Source organism: Mustela putorius, unplaced genomic scaffold (assembly GCF_011764305.1).
Source record: "Mustela putorius furo isolate JIRA1106 unplaced genomic scaffold, ASM1176430v1.1 tig00000508_pilon_pilon_pilon, whole genome shotgun sequence".
Taxonomy (NCBI): domain Eukaryota; kingdom Metazoa; phylum Chordata; class Mammalia; order Carnivora; family Mustelidae; genus Mustela; species Mustela putorius.
In genome coordinates, this window is record NW_025421402.1 from 7219533 (window position 1) to 7246953 (window position 27421).

The 27421-nt window shown below is 34.7% G+C and overlaps 1 protein-coding gene across 9 annotated transcripts in view; it reads left to right on the forward strand.

The window, feature by feature from the left end:
• The window catches only part of KCNT2 (potassium sodium-activated channel subfamily T member 2), a 345029-nt gene that overhangs the window by 256900 nt on the left and 60708 nt on the right, over positions 1-27421 (forward strand). For 5 of the 9 annotated variants that reach the window (XM_045081137.1, XM_045081140.1, XM_045081141.1 and 2 more), the window contains exons 20-22: positions 8491-8562; positions 11954-12088; positions 20881-20992. In XM_045081137.1, the coding sequence (XP_044937072.1) occupies positions 8491-8562; positions 11954-12088; positions 20881-20992 (319 nt within the window). The remainder of the gene's footprint in view (positions 1-8490; positions 8563-11953; positions 12089-20880; positions 20993-27421) is intronic. The other 4 variants (XM_045081138.1, XM_045081139.1, XM_004756480.3 and 1 more) reach the window with 2 other exon arrangements.

A 27421-nucleotide genomic window follows, 5' to 3' on the forward strand; every position in this document is an offset into this window, starting at 1 on the left:
ACTTCTTATCATCGTTTATACTGAATATACCAAGACACTTGATATATACAAGAATATATGAAGACACTCATTGATGCATCTTTCTTAGCATCATTATCACAATGATAACTCTAAAAACTGAGAACATTCTAGAGGTTTCAGCTGAAGCATTTTCAGGTATAATGACTCAGTGACTTTCCTGATACCACTTTAGTGTCCAAGGAAAGGTCAGAAACTTGGATGCATTATCAGAAAAAATAAAAGCTAATTAAACAAATCTTAGGAGGAAGAAAGTTGGATTGCTGGATGGCTCTGACAATGGAGTGGTTGTGAAACACCTCCAAGGCCTTTGAAAGTATGCCTAGTAGTAGAACCGTTCTGGCAGGAAGCTCAAAGGGACTGGCTAAAATGGCACACAAGGAGTGCTCCGTTCACCCTGTGTGGTGAATTCTGATGCGTCAGGTTTGGGCTCTTTTTCCTTATGGTGTGTCTGTTTCCTTAATGTAGAATTTAAGGCCGGGGCATTTACAAGTTCATTGCCTTAGAGCATCCCCATCTTGTATGTACTGGATCAGAGTGGATCCTCTGAGGCCCCAGAATACAGAAAGGAAGTTAGAAAGAGGCTTGAAAAAGTAGAACCGTGCTTATAGCATCACTGTGGTAAATAAAGCAAAGGGTAAAAGCTGACCTTTCCCCTGTTTTACATTACTTCAAGGTAAGATTTCTTGTTCTCATGTGTGAATCTAGTTGGGTTCCTGGACCCAGTTTCAATGCATGTATGTGTTGGTGGGTGGTTTCCCACATTTCCAACAAGCAACACTTGAGACACAAACTGGGAGTCCTACAGCTTAAGTTGATCCTGACAATACTACTGTCTAGGTTAAGGGTTCCACAGGCTAAGGGTTCAGTCCTACAAGATTGCCCACTTCCCTTCAGAAGCCAGTCACAAGCTTTAGCTTTTAGCACCTCTGTTTCTGACTGACCGGCTATAAGTTGGATGTTCCAGGGGCCCCATTCTTGGACTTCAGATGCTCCTCACAAGTCCAGGTTGTTTAGTTACAATTCTTCTTCTTCTTCTTTTTTAAAGATTTAATTTATTTATTTGACAGAGAGAAAGATCACAAGTAAGCAGAGAGGCTGGCAGAGAGAGAGGGGGAAGCAGGTGTCGCAGCTGGCGCGACAACACGACCAGGGTCATGAGGGTAAGAGGGTGGTGAGACGAAGAAGAGCTGCAAAGAAATGAGGACAGGAAGGACACAGTGGATGATGTCCAAGCAGTGTCAACTTTATTATGAAGGGTGCCCGATTATATAGAAAGCAGAAACAATTAGGGGAGACTAACCGCCCACCACATACCAAAAATAGCTTCTCCAGGCTCCTGTTTATAAGCTCCCTTAGGTTGAACACGCAGGCATCCTGACACCAGCATGTTGCTACTTATAGATAAGTTCCCTATTGATGAAGGGACTGAAAAAGGGCACCAGATGTGATTTACGGACCATGTAAGAACAGCAAGGTCCAGTCATGGATTTAGGACTTAGGCCTGCATTGTCCTGTACCTGATAAACCCCAATGGGTAGTCACATAAGCGATCATGAGACTCATCGCACAAACCCTTTCTCAGCACTACTCAACCTTTTCATTGCTGAAGTTGCTTAACCCCTTAATGTCAAGGAGGCGCAAGTCAGGGCCTGGTTTGGCTCATATCTCAAGCTTGTGCCTGGCTTCCCACAAGCAGGCTCCCTGCTGAGCAGAGAGCCTGATGCAGGGCTCGATCCCAGGACCCTGAGATCATGACCTGAGCTGAAAGCAGAGGCTTAACCCACTGAGCCACCCAGGCCCCCCTGTTTAGCTACATTTCTGACTGACAGACTAGGAATCAGAGTTACCCACTCAAGTTCCATTAATTCACTAGAACAGGTCACAGAACTCAAAGGAACATTTTTACTTACCAGACTTCTGGTTTATTTAAAAGGATGTAACTCAAGAACCAGAAGGAGGAGATACATAGGGCAAACTATGGGGAAAGGGCATGGGGTTTTCATGCTCTTTCTGAGGGCAACACTCTTGCCAAATCTCCACACATTCATCAACCTAGAAGCTCCTTAAATTCCTTCCTTTGGGTATTTATGGATGGGTCATTACATAGACGTAATTGGTTACATCATTGGCCGTTGGTGGTCAAACTCAAACTCCAACCCCTCTCTACTCCTCAGAAATCAGGGGATGGGACTAAGAATTCCAACTCTCTGTTCATGATCGGTTCCCCTGGCGACAAGCCAGGAGTGCTTTCCAAAAGTCCCCTCATTAATATCAACCCAGTTATGGTGGAAAGGGGCTTGTAATGAATGACAAGACACTCATTTCACTTTTATGGCTCTAAAGTGATATCAGGAACGGAGGACAAGAGAACAAATATTTTAACAAAAGATGCTCCCATTGCTCTTATCCTCAGAAAATTTCAAGTATTTTGGGAGCTGTGATCGAAGAACCATGGATGATATGAATGCCCAAATATAGATTTCTTATAGATCACAATATTGCACCTCCCAAAATAATCCAGTCTCCAAATTTTGGAGTGGTATTCACTCGATGGAATGGAGATAGGCTCTTCTCTTTTTAAATATCTAGTCTTATTAAGTAATCCTATCTCAGCATCACTAATTCCCCTTTGTCCACCTCATTGTCCCACTGAGCAGGTGGCAGGGACTAGCATTCCTTAATGTGTATCTTTTGGAGATTTTTCAATGGCTATAATTAAATCAGTCCCTTTCTGTTTGGTTCTTAATAAAGAGGTTGCCAAAATGCCCAATTACTGATGGATTGGTTGATTGATTGATTTATAAGTTAGCATTATCAAAGCAAGTAGATGTTTTTATAGTCTTAATTCCTGAATCTGGTTAATCATAGAAAAACCCAAAAATCCTGTTTCCCTTAAATTACTGGCAAATTGGTCAGTATTTCTATAAAAATCTAGGTGTAGCTATGTAGCTTTTATCAGAGAGTGTTTTGTTGGAAAAACACCATATAGATCATTTAATAAAATTAATCTTCTTTACTTCTACCCTCTGTTCATAATAGTAATAATCGTTGGACATTTACTATCTCAGTCATCATACTAGACACTTTGCCTTTATTTTACTTTCTTATTCCCCTTATAAATATATCCACATCATATGGTGATGATTTAACCTGAAAGATGTACTAAGCAGCTTAAGATCTCAAAGTTTTCAAGTTACAGTGATAACATTTAAATAAATCAACTTATGTTGCTTTGTTACAGTACTTTATTTTATAGACAAAGAAAAACAGACCAAAGAAATTAAATGAATATTTCCAAGGTCAATTCTAGGATTAGAACCTTCTATATAATTCATAGTGCATTGATCTTTCAACTGTATGATCTTGCTTAACTTACAGGTTTTTGATATATGTAAAAAAATATATTGTCAATTCTTTTTAGTAACAATATATTTTAACTTCAGATTATTTTGCATTACAAATTTTCTTGCTTCCTAATGACTTATATTTTGGACTCTAACTAGTTCCATGATGTTTGTTAGGTGATTTTGTGGGGTTTCACTTTTCTTCCAAAGGGTTAGGATGAAAGTACATGTTGTAAAATTTACTAGCTTCCTGACAACTTCCTGAAAGTGGTATCTACCATTTTTATTTGTTGCCCTCTACTCTTTTGGTTAAGAATGAGGAAACAAAAACTAAACACTAATAAATAATGTTCCAGGAAGTTTTATGTGATCATTTTGAGATTCCTACTGCTCTGCCATGACTAGTATTTTGCAATGTATCCTACAATGTTACAAAGAAATGTGTTGTTTTCTTCTTCAGAATATTTCCATGTTACAAGAATTTATACACTAAAGATTGTACACACTTCTACAATTATTAGTTTAGTGGGTTTTGACTTTGTTTTAAATTTACATGAGCATTGCTGAAAATAACACTCAATACATGGCTATTTAGGAAATTTAGTTGAAAGACCAATTAATTCAATATAACAAATAAATAACAGATGTCATAAGTAGGAATTTAAAAATGCAAATTAAATTGATAATATTCACAAATGTAATATGTCAGAATAAGTGTTCATAATGTTTCCAAAGAGAAAGCATTTTAGATCTCATCTGGTAACTAAGTGGAACCCAGGCACAATGGAAAACATCTTGCACTTGGTACTGGCTCATAAGAGGTGGTCTCAGTTCTGGCTGGATGGACATCTGTTTAGTTTGGCCTGTTGCTGTGCCATACTGATTTTAAATATTTTGATTACTTCCCTACCCTTAAAGGTCACCTCGTCATCTGATAATATCATCTCACATAAAATATGGAAACAAAAGTCAAAAGCTTTGGGATATATTACCCAAAGGTACATAAAGTTGAAGAGCCAGATCCAGGCTTCTGTTCCTATTTTTTACACCTTATTTACACAGTTCTTTTATTATATCAATCATCTTTTCATATATAGTGTCAGGTAAACTTCAGCTTATTTGAAAAGCAATGATAAATTGTTTGACACATCAGAGTCCTTTATGAAAGACATTCAAACTTTGAACTCATACAGATCTGAGATAAGGTCTAAGCTTACTTATGTACCTTCTTGGTAAAAAGCCTTTTTGCATGTTCTCAAATTTCTCTAAGCCTCAATTTTCTCATGTGTAAAATGAGTAGAACATTTATTTTAACAAGTAATATTGAGACTCTATAAGACAAACTCTATATGAAGCACTAGTGCAATATCTCCCCTAGAAAAGGCAGCCAGGAAATGTTAGTTTCCCACCTGCCACCAATCAAGAAAGTGACATTGTCATTCTTCAAACTGATGAGTGTACTTGGGTGAATCAGTTAACAAAAAAAGGAGATATGATTTAAGCCGTTGAAATAAAATTCCTTATATATTTTTAAGAAAGAAATAAACTACTTAAGTATAGAATAATGAAATGTTAACCAAAAAAAAAAAAAACCCCTCACTACGGTGGGTTTGGGGGTGTAGGAAAAGAAAGGAATGAAAGAAGATGGGATTGGGAGGGAGACAAACCATAAAAGACTCAATTTCAGACTGAGGGTTGCTGGGGGGACAGGAGAGGGTGGTGGGGATAGGGACATTGGGGAGGGTATGTGCCATGATGAGTGCTGTGAAATGTGTAAACCTGGCAATTCACAGACCTGTACCCCTGGGGATAAAAATACGTTATATGTTTATTTACAAAAACAAAACAAAACAAAACAAACGAACAACAACAACAAAAAAAAACAAAAAAACTTCACTATATTCATTTCTTCAATTTAAAAATCAGAAATTAAGTCCATTATAGTAATTAGCTAAATGAGAAGTAATGCTCTTCAACTTTGCAAACCCATGCAAATCCACATACCTTTTCACTTCCTAACAAACACTAGCTAATTAACATTTGAATATAGTGGTAATTTTTATAATGAAAGTTATTGTAAGAATATGATGTTTTAGATTCATACGCAGTCATCTTAATACAGTTAGTTAGGATGATAATTAATGATGTGCTCAGTTTTTTTCTGTTTACTAACATAAATTTTTGTGCTTATTGAATTTTTATTTCTTTTATTACGAGTTAGATTAAGCATGTTTGGTTTGGGTCTCTGCATTCTTATTTTGTGCTAGATCTATCTCCCTGTTAGGTCTATATTTTATTGATTTGAAATACTTTTTTCATATTAAGTAAATATGTAGATTTTGTATAAGTAATACATTTTTAATTGTTTGTTTCTTATATATTAAAATTTTTGTGATGAGCTTTGTAGTTAAATATGCAATTATTTTTACTACTTTTCCATAATGTGATTTCTAACATAGATAGGTCTACTCTATTTAGCATTTAAAAAAATGCATGCATTTTATTCTAATGTTTTATGTTTTTGCTTAGTGGTTTTCAATGTAAAGGTTTTGCTTTCCAATTAACTTTCAATAATTGGGAAGATTAGTCTATTAAGAGCCTATGATATCGTTTATGTTACTCAATAGCTACTAAGCAGTTTAGTGACATGATCACTGTTGCCAATTTATTTAAGTGAGTTAACATAACACATGTAAATGTACAATGCCTATATTCTTAATATTTCAAGTTTGTTATTAAACTATCCTTATCGATAGAAGTAGGAGATAAATCTATTTGCTATATGAGTGTGGCACATTAGACCCCCCCACAGTAAATGTGCTTCATCGAGATGATATATTTACTAGGTTTCAAGGGCTTGGTTTACCTTATAACACAGCTGAATCCACCTAACGATGAACCACGTTCCCACAATGAAAATCTTGAAGTAATTTCCGAGGATGTGGAAGATTGCTTGCACATTGTAAATAAACATCTGTGGCAGAATTATGCGTGGGTAAAATTCATGAGTTTCTTAAAACAAGGCAATAATTTTGATGTCTAAGTAACTTTAGTTATTCATACTGGACAAAGCAACAAATCACAAAGGCCATATTTTCAGTTTTAACTCAACAGAAGGGTTGGCATGAAATAAAGAATTTTGTCCTCAGTGACCCCAGTACTATTTATTACACAGATTTTCGGTACCTTTACTATGTTGACTTATGCAATAACATTATTTACTCTTGCTTTACTAGGCTTTAGAATAGAGAAGATAACATAAAGAAATTGAAATGATCTGAATTTAAAAGAAGAGTCAGATTAAAAGCATAGTTATTCCAGCCAGGGTGTAGATTTATCTGCAATTAATAGCAAAGGATTATGGCTCTATCTCTGCCACATAAATTACGGAGCTACTCACTTTATCTGACTAAAACCATATGGGAGTAAAGAGAGATGAAACAAAATAACAACCGAAAAAAGACACAGGCTAAATAATTCTTCAGATCACTGCAAAACCTCAGTACTGCCTCTGGCCTGTGGCGGTTGGCATCCTTGTACTGCTTCTATAATCATGAGGTAGGGCTAGGGAGACAGGGAGGGTCTTGAATCAGCAGTGAGATGACACTTCTGTTTTTAAGAAGCAAAGCAGTGCTCAGAGAACTAGAAGACACTATAGAAAGATCGCTTCTGGGACTGTTACTATTTGTTGAAAAGAATATATATCATGAGCTTTAAAGCTATTTATATTCTATGATTCACTAATATACCTTCTATGAATGTTTTGCAATAAATGATTTAAAAAATTGCGCTAGAAAAATTTCATTCAAAGATGTTCATATCTGTATTTGTAATAGCAAGATACTGGAAATAACTTTTAACTTCAGTAGCATAAAAGTGAAAATACCTTACAAGTTAATGGAGGATTTTTTAAAATGAACTGTGGTACAGTTATAATATGTAATAATATGGGGCCTTTTAAAAGGACTACAAAGAAATGTAATGGTGGGAGGGATAGATCAACATTACCATAGTGGTATTCCTTGGCACATCATCTTTTTTCATTTAACTGTATTGTGCATTCTTTTTCTTTAGAGTGTAAAGGGTTAAGAGGATGATTAGCAGAAAGAAAATAAGTCAGGGAGGAAAAAGCTTCATTTAGCTGGAATATTATAGGTGCTACACTTCCCTTTTCCTAGAATTTCCCTCTCTTTCTCCTTTACTAGCAAACATCCAGATTAAACATAACCTCTGTGAAATGACCCCTAATTATGCTTGCTAAGTACAACTTGTGTTTATTTTTTCTGATTAAAATGCATTGTAATTGTGTGCTTTTACCTGTGCTCCAAAAAATGTATTTCTTACAGTACAAAGAAACACAATATTCTCATATGCCTTAGTATACTGAAGTGTCTGTTGTATCACAAGTTTTGGATACATATATGCTGAGTGAATAAATGCATGAAAGGATCAATAACTTTATAAAATAAATGCAATAGATTAGGTGAGTTTTAAGGAAGCATCAGGATTATGATGCTTTCCTCAAATATGCATGTAAGTGAAAATTTCAATAACTATTTGCTCAATTATATATGGAGTAAGTCAATTACTTAAAAGGTGAATTATTTTTGTTTTAATTTTCTTTAATAAATGTGGTACATGGGTGCATATACTATATTTATTGACTGGTATCCTGACATATTAAGGGTTGTGTTTAATTGTGTATTTTCCTTAAAGAGAGGTGCTCTTGTTAAGCATGCTAATTTAGTTCTCTACGCTTTGGGCCATCTAAGAAAAAATCATTAATTTCTCATTTTATTCTGCATGAATAATTTTGAAACTCGTCAATATGATTTTTTAGTTATAATTAAGAATATCAGTTCAGTTCTTTTGTAGAATAATGCCATAATGTTTCTGATTTAGAAAGCAGAAATACAAGTTTTTATCATTCTGAGTGCATTGTATATTTATAACAAGTACAAATAATATTTCATAATTAATGTTAAGAAAAAAGGCACTTAAAATTAATCTTGTCAAACAGTGTTTAGTTTTGGAAATGCAAACTAAGTCAACTTACTTCCTTTCCCTAGAAGCGCTGCCACTGTTGTGACATTGTGTTTCATTTTGTAACCCATCTGCTACTTAGGCCAGATATGCATTTTCTGGATGCAATCTGTTGGTTTCCAATGGTTTACTACATGGTGGGCTCTATTGACAAGTAGGTGACGAAATCTTTGGCACACTAACCAGCGTGGTGTCCTGTGGTTTGTCATGTGCTGTGGCCCCGTGTTGCATGATGAGTGTAATTTGCCATTTCAGTATTGCAAATATGGTGTATTTTGCATGCAGAGCTTATGTTCTTGTGTTACAAATCTTGTATTCAAACTTGCGAAGCAGTAGTCTGTTGTTGAATTAAAACAAATCTCACTGCATGTGAATTTTGTCACTTTTGTTTAGTTTCTAAAGCTATTTCAGTTTTGTGTAGTCTCTAGCAATAACGTTATTACTGTGGGCCTTGGGGTAGAGAAAATCTAATGGTCCACTGTTGTGATGCTTGATGACATTGTCATAACTTCTGGAAATCTTCCAGTAATTTAAAGATGCTCCTTTTAAGCCAGATTTATAAACTAGAGCATTTCCTTAAGAACTTCCTTTATTTTAGTAACATATATCAGTATATAATTTCTAAAAATTTGTTAATCAAAAAGTCAAATGTGTGCCATGTGTATTAAAATATAAATTCTTTTATATGGATGAACATGATTTATAGGAAATATAAAACTAAGATCATAAAACTACTATGTTTATAAAATATGCTAGTTTTCCATTTAAAAAAAAAGTCAGCCAGAGCCTTCAAAACAAAATGCTAAAGTTACTAATTAAGAATTTTCATGCTTACATTTGTCCTGTAGATTGAAAAAACAAAGTTTTATAACTTTGGAAGTGTTTATTGGCTGTGGATACATTAAAGAGCAAACTGACTAATGTTTATTTAACCTCTATTCTATATTAATGTAATTTGCATTATCAGATATCTTAATACTAATCAACTAAGATGTAGTTAAATGTATTGAAATTACTATTTAAATTTATAAATGTGAAATAAACCTATATTTTATAGTAATATTACTTTGGAGTGATAGTATTCTACTGAAATTCATTAGAAAAACAATATTAAAAAAAAAAAAAAAACCCTCCCATCTGTCTTTGCTGATGTAAACTATGAAATGAATTCTTTCTCTATGGAAGTGTTTATGGTGAGGGAAAGAAGAAACGAGAGGATCAACTTCCTATGATTAGAGATGACACGGGATTGGCTACAAGTTGATCATTATTGAATCTGAGTGGGTGATTGGATTATGGAGGTTCACTGTGTTCTTCTCTTACACTAGTGTTTGAATTTTCATTAAAAAGCCAAAAACACCTTTGAGTGAATTAAAACACTTACAAACAGTCCCATGGATTCATACATTCACATTATAGTTCTCCTTGAAAAGGAAGGCTTAGAAAACAGTTTAAAAGGAAGTGTTGCCATTTAGATTATCTTTTTTTCATGAATATTGACTTATTTCTTAGGCAGCCATCTGGTGGCCAAATGCTGTCAAGCAACTATGCTGAATAAAAATACAGGCAGTGGCTTTGCAAATAGTATAGTGTGGAGAATTCATGACAGATGTAGCGTTGTAAGAATAAATTTGTAGCCAGATTAAAAAAGGGGAAAAAGGAGTAAAAATTATTATTAAATGGATATAAAATTAAATAATCTAAACTTAAAACCTGAAAAAATGTTTATACATGGTTCTGAAATGCCATTCCAATTTATGTATTTACTATAGATTTAAACTTATATTTATCATAATTACTAAAGTCACTTGTCAAGGCTATACGTAAACTACGACAGCCAATATTTTGAGTATGGAATTAACTGAAACATGTGGGTATAAGTAGCTATTAGCTATTTAGCACAGGTATGCATAATAAATTTTTTTGTCAAGTTTCAACTTCATTGACTTATTACTGATGAAATATTCATTTTCCCATCATAACTTGTATCTGTATATCTTTTAACAATCAAGCTTATCTTCTATTACCTTATCTTTCCCTTTTTTAATATAGACAATTATAGCGAAGAGATTATTTTTTATTGGGGAAAAAACCCTAAGAATTCAAATAGAAAATGATTCAAAATTATAGTAAGGTGGATTGAAGGTATATGACTTGGTCATCATTTTTATGACCCATAAGGGACCATATTACATTAATTTTCCACCTACTTCTTTCTTTTTTAAAAAAGTTTTTTAATAGATACAAGAACAATTGTGAATTTCCAAGTTAAAAGAAACATCAAAATAAGATATTTCTAGGGATTAAACTTGATCATCATATTGATTCGAAATTATGGCCCTGACCCCTCTTACCATGGGAAATTTATTTGGAATTCTGTTTCCAAAGTTTTAGCCATAAAATCTCTGCCACAGAAAATTGTTTCTGATTGAAGGAAAATATTTTTTTCTGGACTACTCTGGAGATCTTGGATTCAGAACTTTGGTAATACTTTCTCACTTGATGTGGCTAGTTCAACCAATCACACACTTGGAAAAAGATCCTCAGGCAATTTACCTGTAATTTAAGAATCTCAAAGGCACTACCGTTCTTTAAGTTCTTCACTTCTATTTTAAATCAGAAGATGTGGGCATCATTTAGCCCAATTCTTCTCCATCCTCAATCAACTTGGTACCTAGAACATTCTTATACTCCTTCAAGTTCAGTCTCCTTTATCTGATTCAGTTGTATTTTTCTAGTTTGTATGAAGCAGAGGCAGGGGAGAGTGGTTCTTTCAGTCAGCTTCAATGGCAACATTTTCTTTTAATTCAGTGGGAGAATGCTAGTATTTAACAGTGGTAGAGGAAAAGACTATTATAATTCATGGGAATTTGTATCCTGGTTTAGCAGGCATTTCACACAGTCAAAAAGATCAGGTCATTAAATCACTGGCTCAAAACCTTTAGGCTGGCTGAATGGTAAGTTTGAATACAACTGATGTTTATATATTTTTCATGCTCATGGCTGTGCAGAACCAATCTTTAACACATAGCTTTACACAGAGAAATAATACACATCTAAAAATAAACACTTTACAGTTTAATTCTTCTTTGTTGGGCTAAGCCATCTAAATTAATATAAGCATTCATTGCTACTCTTACCAAAAGTACCATAGGAATTATAAAGAATAAATAAATGTTCTGCCTTTGAAATAGTGTGGTAACCATAAAAACATAGTTCTAATGTGCTTTATCTATTTGATTGCAAAATGGGTGTTTTTCATGTTTTAGTTATATAATTGATAAATATTATTAAATAAAATTTCTTAACACATAATGCTTTGAAACGGTTGGGATCTAATGAAACAGAGAGAGCTCAAAGATATGAATATTTCATGTCAGCACAGAATACTATATTTTAATTCCCATCAACTTGTATCTACCAGGGCAAATTGTGTGAAAGCCATCTCTAAGGGCAGCCTATACAAGTGTAGTGGATAAGCACGCCCTGTTCGTAGTATGGTGGTTTATTGAAAGCCTGTTCTTCTCTGTTGATTTTTATCAAAGCCTAGATGATTTACTCAGGTGTGGAGTGACTTTTGCTGCCAACATGGTGGTTGTGGACAAAGAGAGTACCATGAGTGCAGAGGAAGACTACATGGCCGACGCCAAAACAATTGTAAATGTGCAAACCCTTTTCAGGTAAATGTCTCAATAACTCAGCCTTGTGGCCTATTTACTGCTAATATTGGTGAAATATTTGACTCTGACTCTGTATATAAAGAATGAACATGAGGTACTTACATTGAAGTTATATTCATTCATTTGATCCTAAAGCAAATGCTTATTTAGCCTCCAATGTAGGACTGGCACCGTATGGTTAATTTCTAACTCAGGGTCATTCTTTTCAAAGCAGATAGAATAACAAACCTGTTTTCTGGTGTAGTTTAACAATAACAAATTCTAATTCCTGTGCAGTTGCAGTCAAGATTTTTGACGGACGAAGTGGGACCTAATTTTGGTTTTATGCCTGGCAGTGGCCAAAAGTATGCATTTACAATCTGGATTACTAAATGAAATATTGTAAGGCTGTGAAAAGGTAATTTACCCATATTAAGAGCCAACTCATAACCTTATCCTCACTATTTTCCTGTTTTTCATTAATAAAGTTACCCAGATAGGTATTTCCATTATGATTATCTTTGGGTAAGAAAGAAAACTAGAGAAAAGTCCATGCTATAAGCAAAGTCAAAATTACTTGTAAATGAAGACATCTTTGTCACTTGAAATGGTTCTTTCTGAAATCATTTTAAAATGTAAATATCTAAAAGATCATTAATTTAGTTTTGTGAGTTTTGTGGAAGTCTAAAGGAACTATCTGAGGTACCAGATTATGGAAGTAAATAAAACAGTCTGAACTCCATCATCATCTCTTGTTCCACATTAACACCTTCATATTGTAGCAAAGCCTGTATTGAGGGTAATTATCAATTTGTTGTTTGAGTTCAGAATTCAGAAGAGAAAGCCTAGATGTGAGTCCCACTTAAGTTGACTATTTATTATATGCTCTTAGGCATGTTACTTCCTTCTCTAAACCTCAGTGTCTTAATCACAAGATTGTTTGGGATTTAAAAATATGTGCTGCTGTAGCACATGGTTGGTAGTTTTCAGTTACTCTATGAATGTTAGTGACTGATTATTAGCACTATCATGACCACTTTCATGTGAAAATAGAAAAGTAGAAAAGCCACAGACTTTGGAACAGTACAGAAACAAACTTCATCTGGCACTTCAATCCCTGAGGTTCCAGCAGATACATGTGACTTTAAGTATATTTCTTAACCTCATAGAAATTCAGATTCTCATATCTATAAAATGCATGTGGAAAATAATTAACCCTTCCTACAGTGTTAATGTAAGGACCAGAAATTAGGTAGGTGATGAATCTGTCACAGTATCTGGAAAATTTACTCAGAACTTGCATAAGAACCTCTTGTTCCAAAAGGAGAAAAATGTATCCTCTAAAGTTACTGTACTGTGGCAGTTCATTTAGAATATAGCTAACTAGTTATTGGGCTAAATGAAATAGTACATTTAAAGGTTGCATAGCAAGTGTTTAAAATATGACATATATGTAAGTAATTTCCCCCCCCCTTTGGAGAATGAAAAAAGAAATTACAAGTGGAAAATTAATTCAGAGAGGGATGAGATTTATAGCCAGTGAACAAAGTGAAATCATACTTTTTGGTTCCATGCATGGCAAAAGTTAGTTACATTTTTAACAGGGGAGGATCCCCAGTCTGTTTATGAATCATACCACTTTAATTTTCAGCTTATCAATGCTTTATTTCTATTATGCTTTATTTTTTGTTATGGTAAAGTTTCAATTGATTTGACTTGGCTTTTATCATATAGTCTATGAATGAGTTATTTTGATTTCCAGATAATAATAAATAGATAATAATAAATCCCCATCTTCCTGAAAGGTGCAAAGGCTCTAATCTTTTAAAACTAACTGACCAGAATAATTAAAAGCAGATACTTATGTTGTGGTATTATCATCATTTCACTAAGTACGTAACAATATTTTTCAGGAAAAAAAAAAATCTGTGAAACTCTTTAAAGGAATAGTCCTTGAGCTGGTGGTCAGTGCATGCTAAACTAGGCTAGTCTTGCATAATAAAGTACAAAAGTCAGATACTGATATATATATCCCCGTGATATATGGAATGTTGCTTATATAGACAAATGACCCAAATCATGCAGATTTGGCCATTTCATTGTATAGATGCAGTCAGTTACCACTTTTGAGGTCACTTTCCCACATTCCCTGATGATTTGGGTTCCTGATTCACTGTGACTCTTGAAAGCCCTGTTTCTACCATCATTCTTGATGATTTTAAAAATTCCATGTAGACGATCCTTTCAATGTCTTACCTTGGGCACCTGTTCTCCTGGTCATAGCCTTTCCCTTGAAGTACCAGTAACATTCCCCTTCTTCCTCTCAATTTCATTTAGGTCTGGGAATACTACTGCTTATTTTCTGCTTCAATTCTTCTAATACCTTCCATTTTTAATAGTCCTGTGTCTCCACTGGAACATACTATCCACTGGATCAAATACCTTTTCATGTCCTTATTCACCTGAGAGCTTTTCTTCCCTCCTTACCAGATTAAGTTCCAGATGAATCATTATAATCACTCCTGTGCTGAAACCCTAAACAGATAATTACTGATTATCTACTATGGACTAATACCCATCTCAACTCTCCCATTCTCCCTTCCTCCACTCCCAGTTTTCTTTCAGGTTCTCTGCCCACTACCTTGCATGAAATTCCTTAAAGACAGATGACCAGTTCCAGAGGTAGAATCCAGATATCCTCATAAGTGTGCAACAGGCAACCAGAAACCTCATCCCAGTGGCTGGGTACTAAGCTATTTAGGATTAAAGCATAATACTCCATCTTCAAGGGAATGTTGAGTATACAAGAGTGAATAGTGTTAAAAATGACTGAAGAAGACAATTTAGGTGATACAAATAGACTTTATTTAACACTTCATGAAGTGGGCAGTCTCCATTCCTAAGGTCCAGAGAGGGTGGGCGGCAGGAAGCTCTTATAGGATAAAGAACAAGGAACAGGAAAGAGAAAAACAAAATGAGTAAGGAACAAGGAACAAAGAACTAAGTGTAGAGCCCAGGTTTGGCTTGGCATTTGGGGGTTGGCTGACTGGGTATATTGTGTTTCTGGTCAAGTATAGCATTTATGGGTGTCAAATGACAAAACTAAAACAATTTAGTAACAAGCTTGATAGCCTTTATTCAAGGGAAGACAGCCTATGGATTGGGCAAGTACGGTGCCTCACAAGCAGTGTGGGACATTTTTCCAGAGAGATCCAGGGCAAGAGCGAGATTTAAAGAATGCTAGAAGGGGCACCTTGTAAATTGGGCATGGCGGGCTAGGAGGTCAGGCATTTCCTGGTCAGGCTAGTAGGTCCTGTTCTCTAGCATAAGCTGACTAGCTAAAGTGATTTGGAGGATTGAGATTGGTGTGTATTAGGTTTCCTTAATAGGTATTCACTATAAGTACTTGGGACTTAAGTTTAGATTTGTGATGTGGGCGGGGCCACTGAGGCAGCCTCCAAGTTGTGGGTCCTGATATGCAAATTAATTTTATCACAGAGACACAAAAGTTAGAATCTAAGTTTTAGTTTGCTGACATGGCAACCTAGCAGGAGAAGCTCCTTCTTGGGCTTACGAATTTATTTCAATAATGGTATCTTTAAAATATCTCACCCAGTCCTTCTATCTTCATTAATGTCATTAATTTCCTCAAAGGAGAACCAAATTCTAATCTGCTTGGCATCTGTATGAATTTAGCAAACTAAGGTGACCTTATGCTGTTGCTCTGCATGGGACGATCCTACATTTTGTTTTAGCATTTGTAAAGGACTGTGAAGCTCTTTGGGCACATGCCATTTCAACTTGATTATTTTGACATTCCATTTTGATGCGGGGGCATTTTGACTTTTGCATTCTAAGCTTTTAAAATGACTTAAGGAATATGTTAGAAAAATCTTCAATCTGTGCTTGTATTAGAGCCCAGGAGACAAGATTGAGATGGAAATCAAGTATGAAATGAAAGTAACGGGGCTCTGGTTCACAAATTATTGGTATAACTGGTATCGTCTGTTTTGCCAGTCTGGGGTAAGGTTAAATTTGTTGTTATTCAGAAGCTCACATTGATCACTTGAACCCCTGCCTTACTAGGACATACAGCTTCACTTGGCAAGCCTTTATTCCTTCCAGATTGTTCAAGGACCTTTCAGAGTTACTCATTCCCAAAAGACCAAAGGCAAAAGTAGGAGAATCTCATTAGTGCATTAGCAGTATAGTTTGGGGTAGGAGTGAGGTTTAAGAGTTAGAGGAGAGCTAGGGGCATGAGAAGGATGCCTTTTCTTCTGGAATTACATTTATAACTTAAACATATTTTTGTAATTGAAAACAACTACACAGTTCAGTGTGTCTTTATACAGTGTGGCAATTATGGGTTTGCTGGGTTGGCCTCTGCGTACTTCTTCCAGAGAACCCTTTCAGGAAGTATTTTATTTTCCACATTCAGAGTCTAGAACTTGGCATACAAAGTTTCAACACTCAAATACTTGATCACTCCTGAAGTTTGTGCAGTTTTCCAAATTGAAAGACCAGCAAGTCCTCACTTTAAAATTTAAGTTTCTCTTCCTAAAGTTTTACCGAAGAAGTACCTGGTATGTTTGAACATATTGCCTGTTTTTACATTTTTATGAAGAAGTGTTAATCTTAGCTAAATTTAAACAACTGTGCCAAAACGTGCAAAACGTGCCTTGAATTAAAAACAGCTGCTTCAAAATGACTACGTCAGACTAAGTATCAAAATGCTCTACTTAGGGAATGTTTGGCGTGTCAATGGCATCTCTCATTATCCTTATTTAGCTGGGAAAAAAAGCAGCATTGAAGGCAGATTACTGGCTCATCCTATCTTATATAGGGGAAAAAAAATGGCTGATTCAAACAAACAGCCTTAAGTCTGTGCATCCAGAAAAGAAAAAGCAAGAAAACTTTCTCTGGAAGTTGAGAAGCAGAGAATTTTCTAGAGAGCACACAAGATAGTTAAAACATTAGTTTAATACAGAATGGCTACGAATGTAAATAGTTACTAATGTTAAAAGATAAACTAAGGCATACTAACAATTGTGAGTAAAAATTGGTTCAAATCTGACAGCGCCAGATAGGAAGTGGTTAGAAACTCTCCAAGAACAGGAGTTAGGGACTCATCGAGAAGAGGCAGAAGCAAAGCAAGGAAATTATTTGGCCACAGTTTAAGTGGTTTTATTCAAGATAGCCTAGCTGACTGTGTGGATGTCCTTTGGTTTTGATGTCTTAGCCTTGAGGCATTTATAGGCTGAGGTGTTGGCTTACTTACATAGGCTGAAGTGTTAGGACCTTCTCAGTCTAATAGTCTCTTCATTTAATTGATTTAGCATCAATTTATCTGCCTTGTAAAAGCCTAGGAGTGACTTAGTTCAGAAGTCCCTTGGGCTGATATTTTAATATGAAGATATTTTTGTGTTTGCTTTTCCCCCTAAAATTTAGCTGATTAAACTGCTAAGATAACTACTATTAGTGCTCTGTCTGTGGAAACATTCATTCAAGTCATGGATTTGTGATGTGTTTGGAAGGAGAAATACTTGCATTAGCCCAGTACAGGTCAGGTGGACCTCTACAAACACCTACAGCTTGATTTATCCACGGGGTATTACTAAGCATCTAGTGAGTTTGGGGCCTCTACAGGATGCTGTCTATGGCTGCTGTGGTGCTGAAGGTAGACAGTGATCAGTCATGATGAAGGCATTCTGGCTTTGAGTTGCTGATAGTCTAAGCTGGGAACATGAAACAATTCATTTAAAAATTGAACTGGAGAATGGTGAAAATTAAAATCAAGTTTAAAAAATTAAAATTAAATTTTAATTTAATTTTTAATTAATTTTTAAATTTAAATTAATTTAGAATTAATTACATTTAATTTTAAAGTAAATTTAAATTTAATTTAAATTTTAATTTAAAAATTAAATTTTAAAAAAAGAATGTTATACACATCCAGACAACAAGAGTATATGATCTAGTCCAGTGATCAAGGAACACCTCCCTGAGAAATTCATCTTTCACCTGCAAGTTAGACTAAGCCAGCAAAGAGAGGAGGCGAGCATGCCACATGGGGGCAGCATAGCCAAAGGCTCGAGGTCCTGGTTTCCAGAGCTTCGCAGCAAGTCGATCTTCATTACAGGAGTTAACAGGAAGGAAACCACTGAAAGATGGAGTTTTAAAATATTGTTTTAGCTACAATGTGAAGAGTGGTTTGCAGTGGGAGGGGGAGATAGTAAGAGCAGGGAGAGCTGGTCATTTAAAAGATTCGCCTCCCCAGGATGCTAAGAGCATAAATGGCAAGCTAAAAAATAAAAATAAAAAAGAGAATATGGTCTTCAGCTTGGCACAAGTAGTCATAGTCTCATTGAAGAAATAACATACCTCTACACCTGGAAAATGATATAATTGAAAATATTGGTAATGAATTTGTATAAATGCGAGAATGATTCCTTTATATAGTAAAAAAAATATTTTTTTATTCTTTTGATTAGTTTACATGGATTAATTTAAATATAGGACATATCTGATATTTATTATAGTCTCGTTTATTACTAACTCGGACTCAGACCTAAAGTATTTAAAAAGCGTTTGTAAAAAAAATTTATATTTATTTTAGTGTTTAGTGTTTAGTCAATCGTAGTCTAAAACTAGTGTTTCATATATCTAAGTGTGTGCACCTATATATAAAGTATACTCCCATTACTCAGAAACATCATGCCCAGCCATCTGCCCAACAGATCGAAATTTATAATGTAAAACAATAGCTGAGTACTTTTATTAAGATACTATAAACATTTTCCAGGTTTATATGTCCTTGTGTTTGTTTTGCTTGAATATATAATTGCAGCTAGTCCCAGAGTTCTCCCAGTGGTCTGGGAAATAGAGTATATAGAGTGTTCTCCATCTCTGTATTAGTTAGTATTACAAGGCATGTCTGTCAAAAATACTTTTTGAATAAATTAATTTAGGCAGAGAACTATTCCACAGAGATTTTGTACATCTCCACAGTGATACTCACATCACTCAATCAGAACATAAACTAATTGTAGGAAAGTTTTAAATAGAAAAAACAATATTGTTTTTCAACTGTAATATTGCTTTAATGTGATCCTCATACCTAGGGAAGATAGACTTTTTATGTCATTTTATATCTAAGATACCTTATAAACAGAATGTGTTTTAGGCCATGTTAAGGCCCAGAAATAGAATTATAGATGAGTATTTAAAAGATATATAATTAATATAAACCAAATTTATAAAAGTATTATAATTGAATGTGAATAATATTTTGTAGGTTTAAAAGGCAATGCAATAAAACATTTCAATATTTAAGTCTTTTATTTTGTTATAGATATGAGTTATAGTTACAGATTTTCACTAGGTGGCAGACTTAGGTAATGCATTCACTTTCTCAGTCTAAACAGTGGTATAGGTTCATTTATATAGAACAGAAATGGTATATCATATACATTTTTTTTTGTTCTAATTTCCATTCTACAAGTCACTAAAGTACAATGACCAGGTAACCTAATCATATTACCACTCACTGTATGTAACTCAGACCTCTAATATATAGCTACATATATATATTTCTATTTGATATAATGTGTTAAAAAGGGATTATATCATCCAAGTAATCATAAATATATCCAAAGTTAGAATAATGCTATCTACGGAAGATAAATGTATATTTCTCAGAGAAAATGAAAATTTCCCAAAAGATGAAATAGCTTTTCATTGGTTTGCAGCTACATTTTTCTCACAAATTACTTTTCTGGCCTTATATCTCAACACTGTTCTAGATGCTTCTCATGAGCTGTCCGTTTACTGGTGTCTTAATGCTACATAATCTGTGAGGACTCAGCCAGCCATATTTATCACCCCTAGAAAAATATGTACCAAAAAAATATGTACAGCCTTATAATTTATACTTTTTTTAGTTTCCTATAGGTAGTAGAGCCTAATTTAAAGGCAAAATTTCACTTCATACTTGTTTTTATGTCCTAGAGACCAGAGCTGTCCTATCACAAATACTTGATAATTACTTGTTAACGTAGGTGTTAAATATTGCCCTCAGTAAATAAAAATAACAATAATGAAGTTAAGATGTGATAGTTATTATCATGTATGTATGTGTGCAGGGGTGTGTGTGTGTGTGTGTGTGTGTGTGTGTGTGTGTTTTGGGGGGAAGGAGGTGTACAGGAAGAAATCTGATGCTTTCTTTAGGATCCTTTTAGAAGAACACTATCAACTGAGCCTTGGCCTCAATTCGTTATAATGAAATGTTATTTCAGCTAAAATATTTTCTCTTCTCAGAAGGTCATTATATCAAGATTTGACATTTAAAATTGCATACTATGAAGATAGGGAACTTAGAAGATCAAAGAACTCATATTATAAACAGCAAGCTTATCACGTGACATCTTTGTCAATCAGTGTATTCATTTATAAATTTTAATTTTAACATTATCCACAAAGTCACCTTGTAACTTCTTAAATCAGCTTCATGAGTTTCTATTCTCTGCCACTTCATAATTGTAGAGAGAAATGTCTAATGAAAGCCAAATTACTAAATTTATTTTTCTTACATTGCTAAAATGTTGGCTAAAATATTCTTTGGAAAACTGTTCCATTTTTCTTGCATTATATGGACAGTTTTTGTGGCAATGCCTGCTGCTGTAATTGCATGTACTTTTATGCCTAAGGCTAGGAAACACTTACTCTTAAATATGTTGTTATACAAAAATGCCATATTGGATTGTTAGCATAATGCAAATGTTCTTTGTGTGTTTGTTTGTTTGTTTTTAATACAGGTTGTTTTCCAGTCTCAGTATTATCACAGAACTTACCCACCCAGCCAACATGAGATTCATGCAATTCAGAGCCAAAGACTGTTACTCTCTTGCTCTTTCAAAACTGGAAAAGGTAAGACTTCATAAGTTGCATTTAACTATTTTTCCTGAAAGAGCAATCTGAAATTCCTATATATAGAAAGAAATGTTATGAGGTAGTAAAAATGAAATTACTGTTTTGTATTCTTATTTTGAAACTAAAATCTTAATTTACAATTTTTTAATGTGAATTGATGAATTTTAACCACTTGTATCACAAGTGAACAGAATGAAAATATTCTCTCATTATCTATTGTAAATTCAAAGCATGATTTACGAAAGAGTTAAATTTTTAATTTAACTTAATTTAATTTAAGTTAAGTTAATTTAACTCTTTTTAATTTAACTCTTCTTTACGAAAGAGTTAAACGCAACAAGAATGCATATACTCACTTATAATGCCAGTTATATTGTTAATATCATTAGTGCTATATCAAGAAACCTGTGTTTACAGAGGGCTTTGCAGTTTAAAATAATCCTTAAGGCCTTAGAAAAGTTGTAGGCTTTGTTAAAGTTAGCTTCCCTAATGTCACCAACACAATCTGAGACAAAGCTGAGTTTATTGCTTCCTTAGATGAGGGAGATGGTCACCTCAGGAGAGCTTTGGCAATGCACTAGGACTGGGGAAGCAAGGTCAAAGTTTCTTGAGTACAGGAAATCTTATTTAATGAGGGTCTTTGGAATGGGAGGTTGATTAGGTTTGGGAAGGGATCAGGGTAATGTGAATGGACAAAGTAGGATTATAAAGTCATGTTATGTGGACAGAGAGGTGTGGTTTCCAATCTTAATGTCTAACCTGAGTGTGACTGTAAATGGATTTTGTATCAAGCTTTTACTTGATACTAGTACACCGGAAAATTTTGATGTAAGAGAAAACATTGGGATTCAATCTTATTCATATGAAAATGTGTTAAATCTATGCCATCTTTATTGTTTATGAAAACATAAGAGGTACAGATAATAATGCCTTATATTTGTTAGTGTTTGGTTAGTTCATTTTTTCATTTGATTTCAATTACCTGTTATGCCAAACACTGTCCTAATTCCTAGGAGACATATTGCTGAGTAAGGACATTATTGCAGTCTGGTTTGTTGATTTCCATCTTCAGTCAGAGCTGGTCACATCATTATATTAATAGAGCCTTCCCACTGTTCTTTTATAGTCATAGTTAAGGTGTTTTTAGGCACTGCTTTCAGAAGAGGAAACTGAGTGTAAGACAGGTAAAATAACTTTTTCAAGATTATATAGCTCTCAAGTTAGTGCAGTAAGAGAATCTTTTTTTTTTTTTTTTTAAGATTTTATTTATTTGATAGAGAGCACAAGTAGACGGAGAGGCAGGCAGAGAGAGAGGGAGGGAAGCAGGCTCCCTGCCCAGCAGAGAGCCTGACACAGGGTTCATCCCAGGACTCTGGGATCATGACCAAAGCCGAAAGCAGAGGCTTTAACCCACTGAGCCACCCAGGTGCCCCAGCGCAGTAAGAGAATCTTAAAGACATTAATGTTCAGGACAGAAAACTTCCATTATACCACACTACATAGGAATGGAAGCAAGCTTGGCTAAATTGGCTCCGCACCCACGGGCAAACCCAGTTATCAGGAATCCAGCTGAAATCGGTGCTGACATGGTATCTGATGCTCTCCCTCATGTCATACTAGGATTACCTAGTGATGAAGAGCATAGGCTCTGGAGTCAGATTGGTCCATTTCTCTACTATTGTCTGGGAATGGAACCTGGCTAAATTATTTACACATTGATAGCTTTGTGATTCTTCTCTAGAAATAGTGGTAATAGTTAAATAATAAATAGGGCCATTGCGAAGATTATACCACATGATGTATCCAAAACACTTAGCCCAGTTTTGGCATATAATTAGTATTCAAATAAATGGTACTACAAACATGATTATAAATTATTGTGGATGTCATTAATCAATACTCCATTCTATGTATTCAATTTTATGCCAAGTGAGTGGATGTTTGAAGATCGTAATTGTGGAAGATGTTTTTAATAGTGTTGAGTATGTGTCTATATTATTGTGTGTTTATTGTGTGTTTATTGCACTAGGGAAAAAGAACAATATGAGATTTTAGAATTTTGGGGGGAATTAATAAAAAATAAAGTCTTCTACCAATCTAGAAATGCTTTTTACAAATGTAGGAAAGTTTTACTTGAATAAATGTTAAACCAGACTGATATACATCTCAAGAAATCCACTAAAGAGATTGCGAAAAACAGAAAGGCATCTCACTCTTTGATATAGCTAAGCAAATACAATTTTTGCATACATATTAATTGTCATAATATAAATAAAAAATAAAACTTCTTGTATTTTGGCAACAAGCAAGCAGTTAAAACTTGCAGCTGGATACATAGGAAAAAGAGGAGGAAATATGTAATTTTCTTCTCTTTTGGCATCAAGGAAATTCATTTATTTTTTAGATTTGTATTTACCCTTACATATACTAGATATTTCCCAAAAAGAGTAAAGGAATTCAGTATATCCCTTCATTATTAAGGAATAGTGGGTCTTGGGGAATTAGAATTGAAACCAGTTGGTTTGGAGTTTATAAAGCCATAGAATTTTTTTTTTCAACTCAATTATTACCATTTTATCTATGGAAATAGTGGTTTTGTCACATAGAAACCTTTTAGACTGTAGTGCTGTTATGGCTTAAATTGTGTTCCTCCCCCTCAAAAAAAGATGTGTTGAGAGTCCTAGCCTCTCGTACCTCTGAATGTGATCTTATTTGAAGATAGGGTTTTTATAGAGGTAGTTGGATTAAAGAAGGCCATTGAGGTAGGCCCTAATGCAATACAACTGACATTCTTATAAAAAGGGTAAATTTGGATACGGAAACAGACATAGATAAATGGAAGACAATGTGGAGAGCCATCCACAGCCAAGGAGAGCAGCCTGGAACAAATCCATTTGCTTACAGCCCTTAGAAGGAACCAATGCTGCTGACATCTTGATTTCAGATTTCCAGCCTCCTGAACTCTGACACAATAAACTTCTGTGGTTTGAGCTACTCAGTTTGTGGTACTTTGTTATGTCAGCTCTAGTAAACTAACACATGTGCCATCAGTGATATAATGATGGTTAATTTCCAATCCATGCTTTTTATCTGATATAAATATAGCTAACATAGTAATTGTCTCTCTATATTTGTCTTCTGGACACAAGGAGATAATTTTAGGCTTGGGACATTGATCTTTATTTCTAGTATTGAATAATATTCCAAATTTATTTTTGGCTGAAGAATAGGTAGATTTTTTAATCTTTTGAACATATTTATGAATATCCTTCTATTCTATCCATAATTAGATGCCTTTGCACCTTCACAGATAAAGCCTTCACCTTTAGAGACATAATCAAGGTTTTGAATTAGAAACAAACAACAGCGTGGCTGCTTGACACACATTTTGGACACTAAGTGGTTTTCGTTTGTGCTAGAATTTGTTAGAATGAGTGTGGTAGATTAGATTGCATTGACCCTGGCTGTTTTTACTTGTGCCATGATTACACTTGGGTGGTTTCCTTGTAGACCTTGAATTCTAATAGAACACGGGTTGCCACTAGTAATGGAAGTGATAATCTGTAAGAATTCTCTGGAAGAGGCCACACACTGAAGAACAGACCCAATAGTAACTTCCATGAAGAAAAGGAGAGAACTGAGAGCACAGAAGGATCACTGGTCCATGACATGATGTGAACAATGAATGATTGTTGAGGACCCCCATCTATTCTTGTGAAAAGTAAATTCCTTGATTATTCCTTGATTATTTTTTTAGATTTGCTCTCTTGAGGAATTCCCTTGTCTGCTGTTTTATGTGACCCTTGTCTCACCTCAAGCTTCTTCCTGAGCTATTTTTAACCCTTGTCACTTTAGGAGTACACACTTCTTGCCACCTGTGTGAATGTTGATCTTGCTTATTGATTATCCATGTTTGGAAAAAAATCTACAGATTTTTAAGCTTATGAAAGCATTTTCCCCCTAAAATTTTAAAGATTAAAGATTTCTTAGATGGGTCTGCTAATTTCTTTCAAAAAACTTGATAAACTTCTAGTATACTTACTTTCCTAAATTTTTATGACCAAATGCTCCCCAAAGTTCCTTTTTAAAAATAATTTTTTTAAAATTTCTTTTCCTTCTCAACCCATGCATCTCTCTCTCACTATTGAGACAATAGTGCTGGGTTGGACTTTGTTGTTCAGTGCCTTGCATCAGTTTTCTCTCCTGTTGGCATTCAGAAGTGCCAACTTTTTTTCTTTTTTAAGACTTTATTTATTTATTTATTTATTTTAAAAGACTTTATTTATTTATTTATTTGACAGAGAGAGAGAGAGAGATCACAAATAGGCAGAGAGGCGGGCAGAGGGAGATGGGGAAGCAGGCTCCCTGCTGAGCAGAGAGCCCAATGTGGGGCTCCATGCCAGGACCCTGATACCATGACCGGAGCTGAAGGCAGAGGCTTAACCCACTGAGCCGCCCAGTCATCCCCAGAAGTGCACAATTTTTAAATATTAGAGGATTCTAAATCTCTGCCTTCCCCATTTATTTTTATTCTATACTTGAAATTAATTCTTGCTTCAGCTACTATCTTAAAATGTAGAACTAAAGGCAGCAAATAACAGTATATACACACCAGTATTAAACAGATGGAAGTTAATGGATCGGGTCTGGGAGTGACACATAGACTTCCACTTATATGCCACTGGCTAGAACTCAATCATATGGCTACACTTAACTTCAAGGGGGATTAGGAAATGTAGTCCAGTCGTATGCCTATGAAGAATAAGGCAATCAATTTTGGTAGACAGTCCATATTCTCTGTCACATGCAATATGCCACAAATTTATGAAATTTTCAAAATATTTTCTGAACTTTAGCTTGCATTTTCCCTTTCATCTGATCTTTCATTTGTGGTTGTCTACTTTTGTTTTGAGTTGTTTTGTTTTATATTATCCTTTTTGTCTTGGATATTCCCATTACCAACATTGTTTTCCCAAAAGTACTTCCCATGTTTGATCTTTGGTCATATTGGGTCACTGACACTTCCTCTAACCAAATAAGTGTAGTTGGCATCAGAAACATAGTATAAGAGCTGAGTGAACATGGAAAATGTGACAGATAATAAAAAACAGAGAGGAGGACAGCAATAGGAAAAAGAATTTTCATCTCATTTTCCTATAAAGACTTAATTCATCTCTTGTTTTGATGCATTTTGTAAAAAAGCTTTTTATACATGCTTACAAAATTTGCTTTAAGACTACATTCTTTAACATTGCTCTTGAACCATCACCATTCCCCAATAATGATCATAATTACACTTGAGCTATCATATGGTAATTACACACTGATGTAAGAAGCAAAATAATGAAAATGTGAGGTGAAAGGGTGATATATATATATATATATATATATATATATATATATATATATTTGATCTTTGTCCCTGGTTCCTGACACGAAGCTTCAAAAACCCCTTGGAATTTATTAGTAGTCTTTTTCATATCTTTCAACCATACCTGATTTTATGCTAAGGAGGCAACTCCTGGTGGATCCTCTAGATAGCTTTAGGATGAGAGCTAGAAAAAGTAACCACATGATTAGAATATTGAAACTTCAACATCTTCATCACCTTTCAGACCTCCATGGACAGCAGAGGGGCTGGACGTTGAGTTTAATCATGTGGCCAGTGATTTAATTAGTCATGTCTACATAATGAAACCGATAAAAACCCTGAAAAACAAGACTTGGAGAGTTCCCTGGTGGGTAAACATAATGATGTACCAAGAAAGTGGTGCGCCCTGACTTCATGGAGACAGAAGCTCCTGTGCTCAGGATCCTTTCGGACTTGCCCTATGTAACTTTTTATTTGCCATTTATGTTTACTCTTTATAATAAAATGATAATCATTAAGTATAGCATTTTCATGAGTTCTGTGAACATGTTAGCAAATTATCAAAACTAAAGGAGTTGTGGGAAGCCCCAAACTTATAGCAGGCTGAACAGTTGTCTTGGAGATATCTGGGACTTGTGGCTGATGTCTGAGATGGGAGTCGTCTCATGGGATTGACCCCTTAGCCTGTGAGGTCGGAGTCAACTCTGGGTAGTGTCATGATTGAATTGAATTGTAGGACATCCAGTTGGTGTCCAAGAATTGGTGTCAGAATGCAAAGAGTGATGTCTGTAAATCACATCACTTTGTAGTCAATGTAGACTCAGATTTATTTTTTAATATATCCATTGTGTAAGTAAGTAGCAAATTTTATGTATTTTCAATTTAAATTCAAACTAGTAAATATTTACTGAGCACCTGTTATGACCCAGATACCTTGTTTAATGCTTGCCGGTTACCAACAGAATAAATACATGGAATTTATAATTTGATGGGAGGTATAGATATATAGGAACAAACAAAAACACATGACCTTAATTTTTCTGTCCAAACAAGTT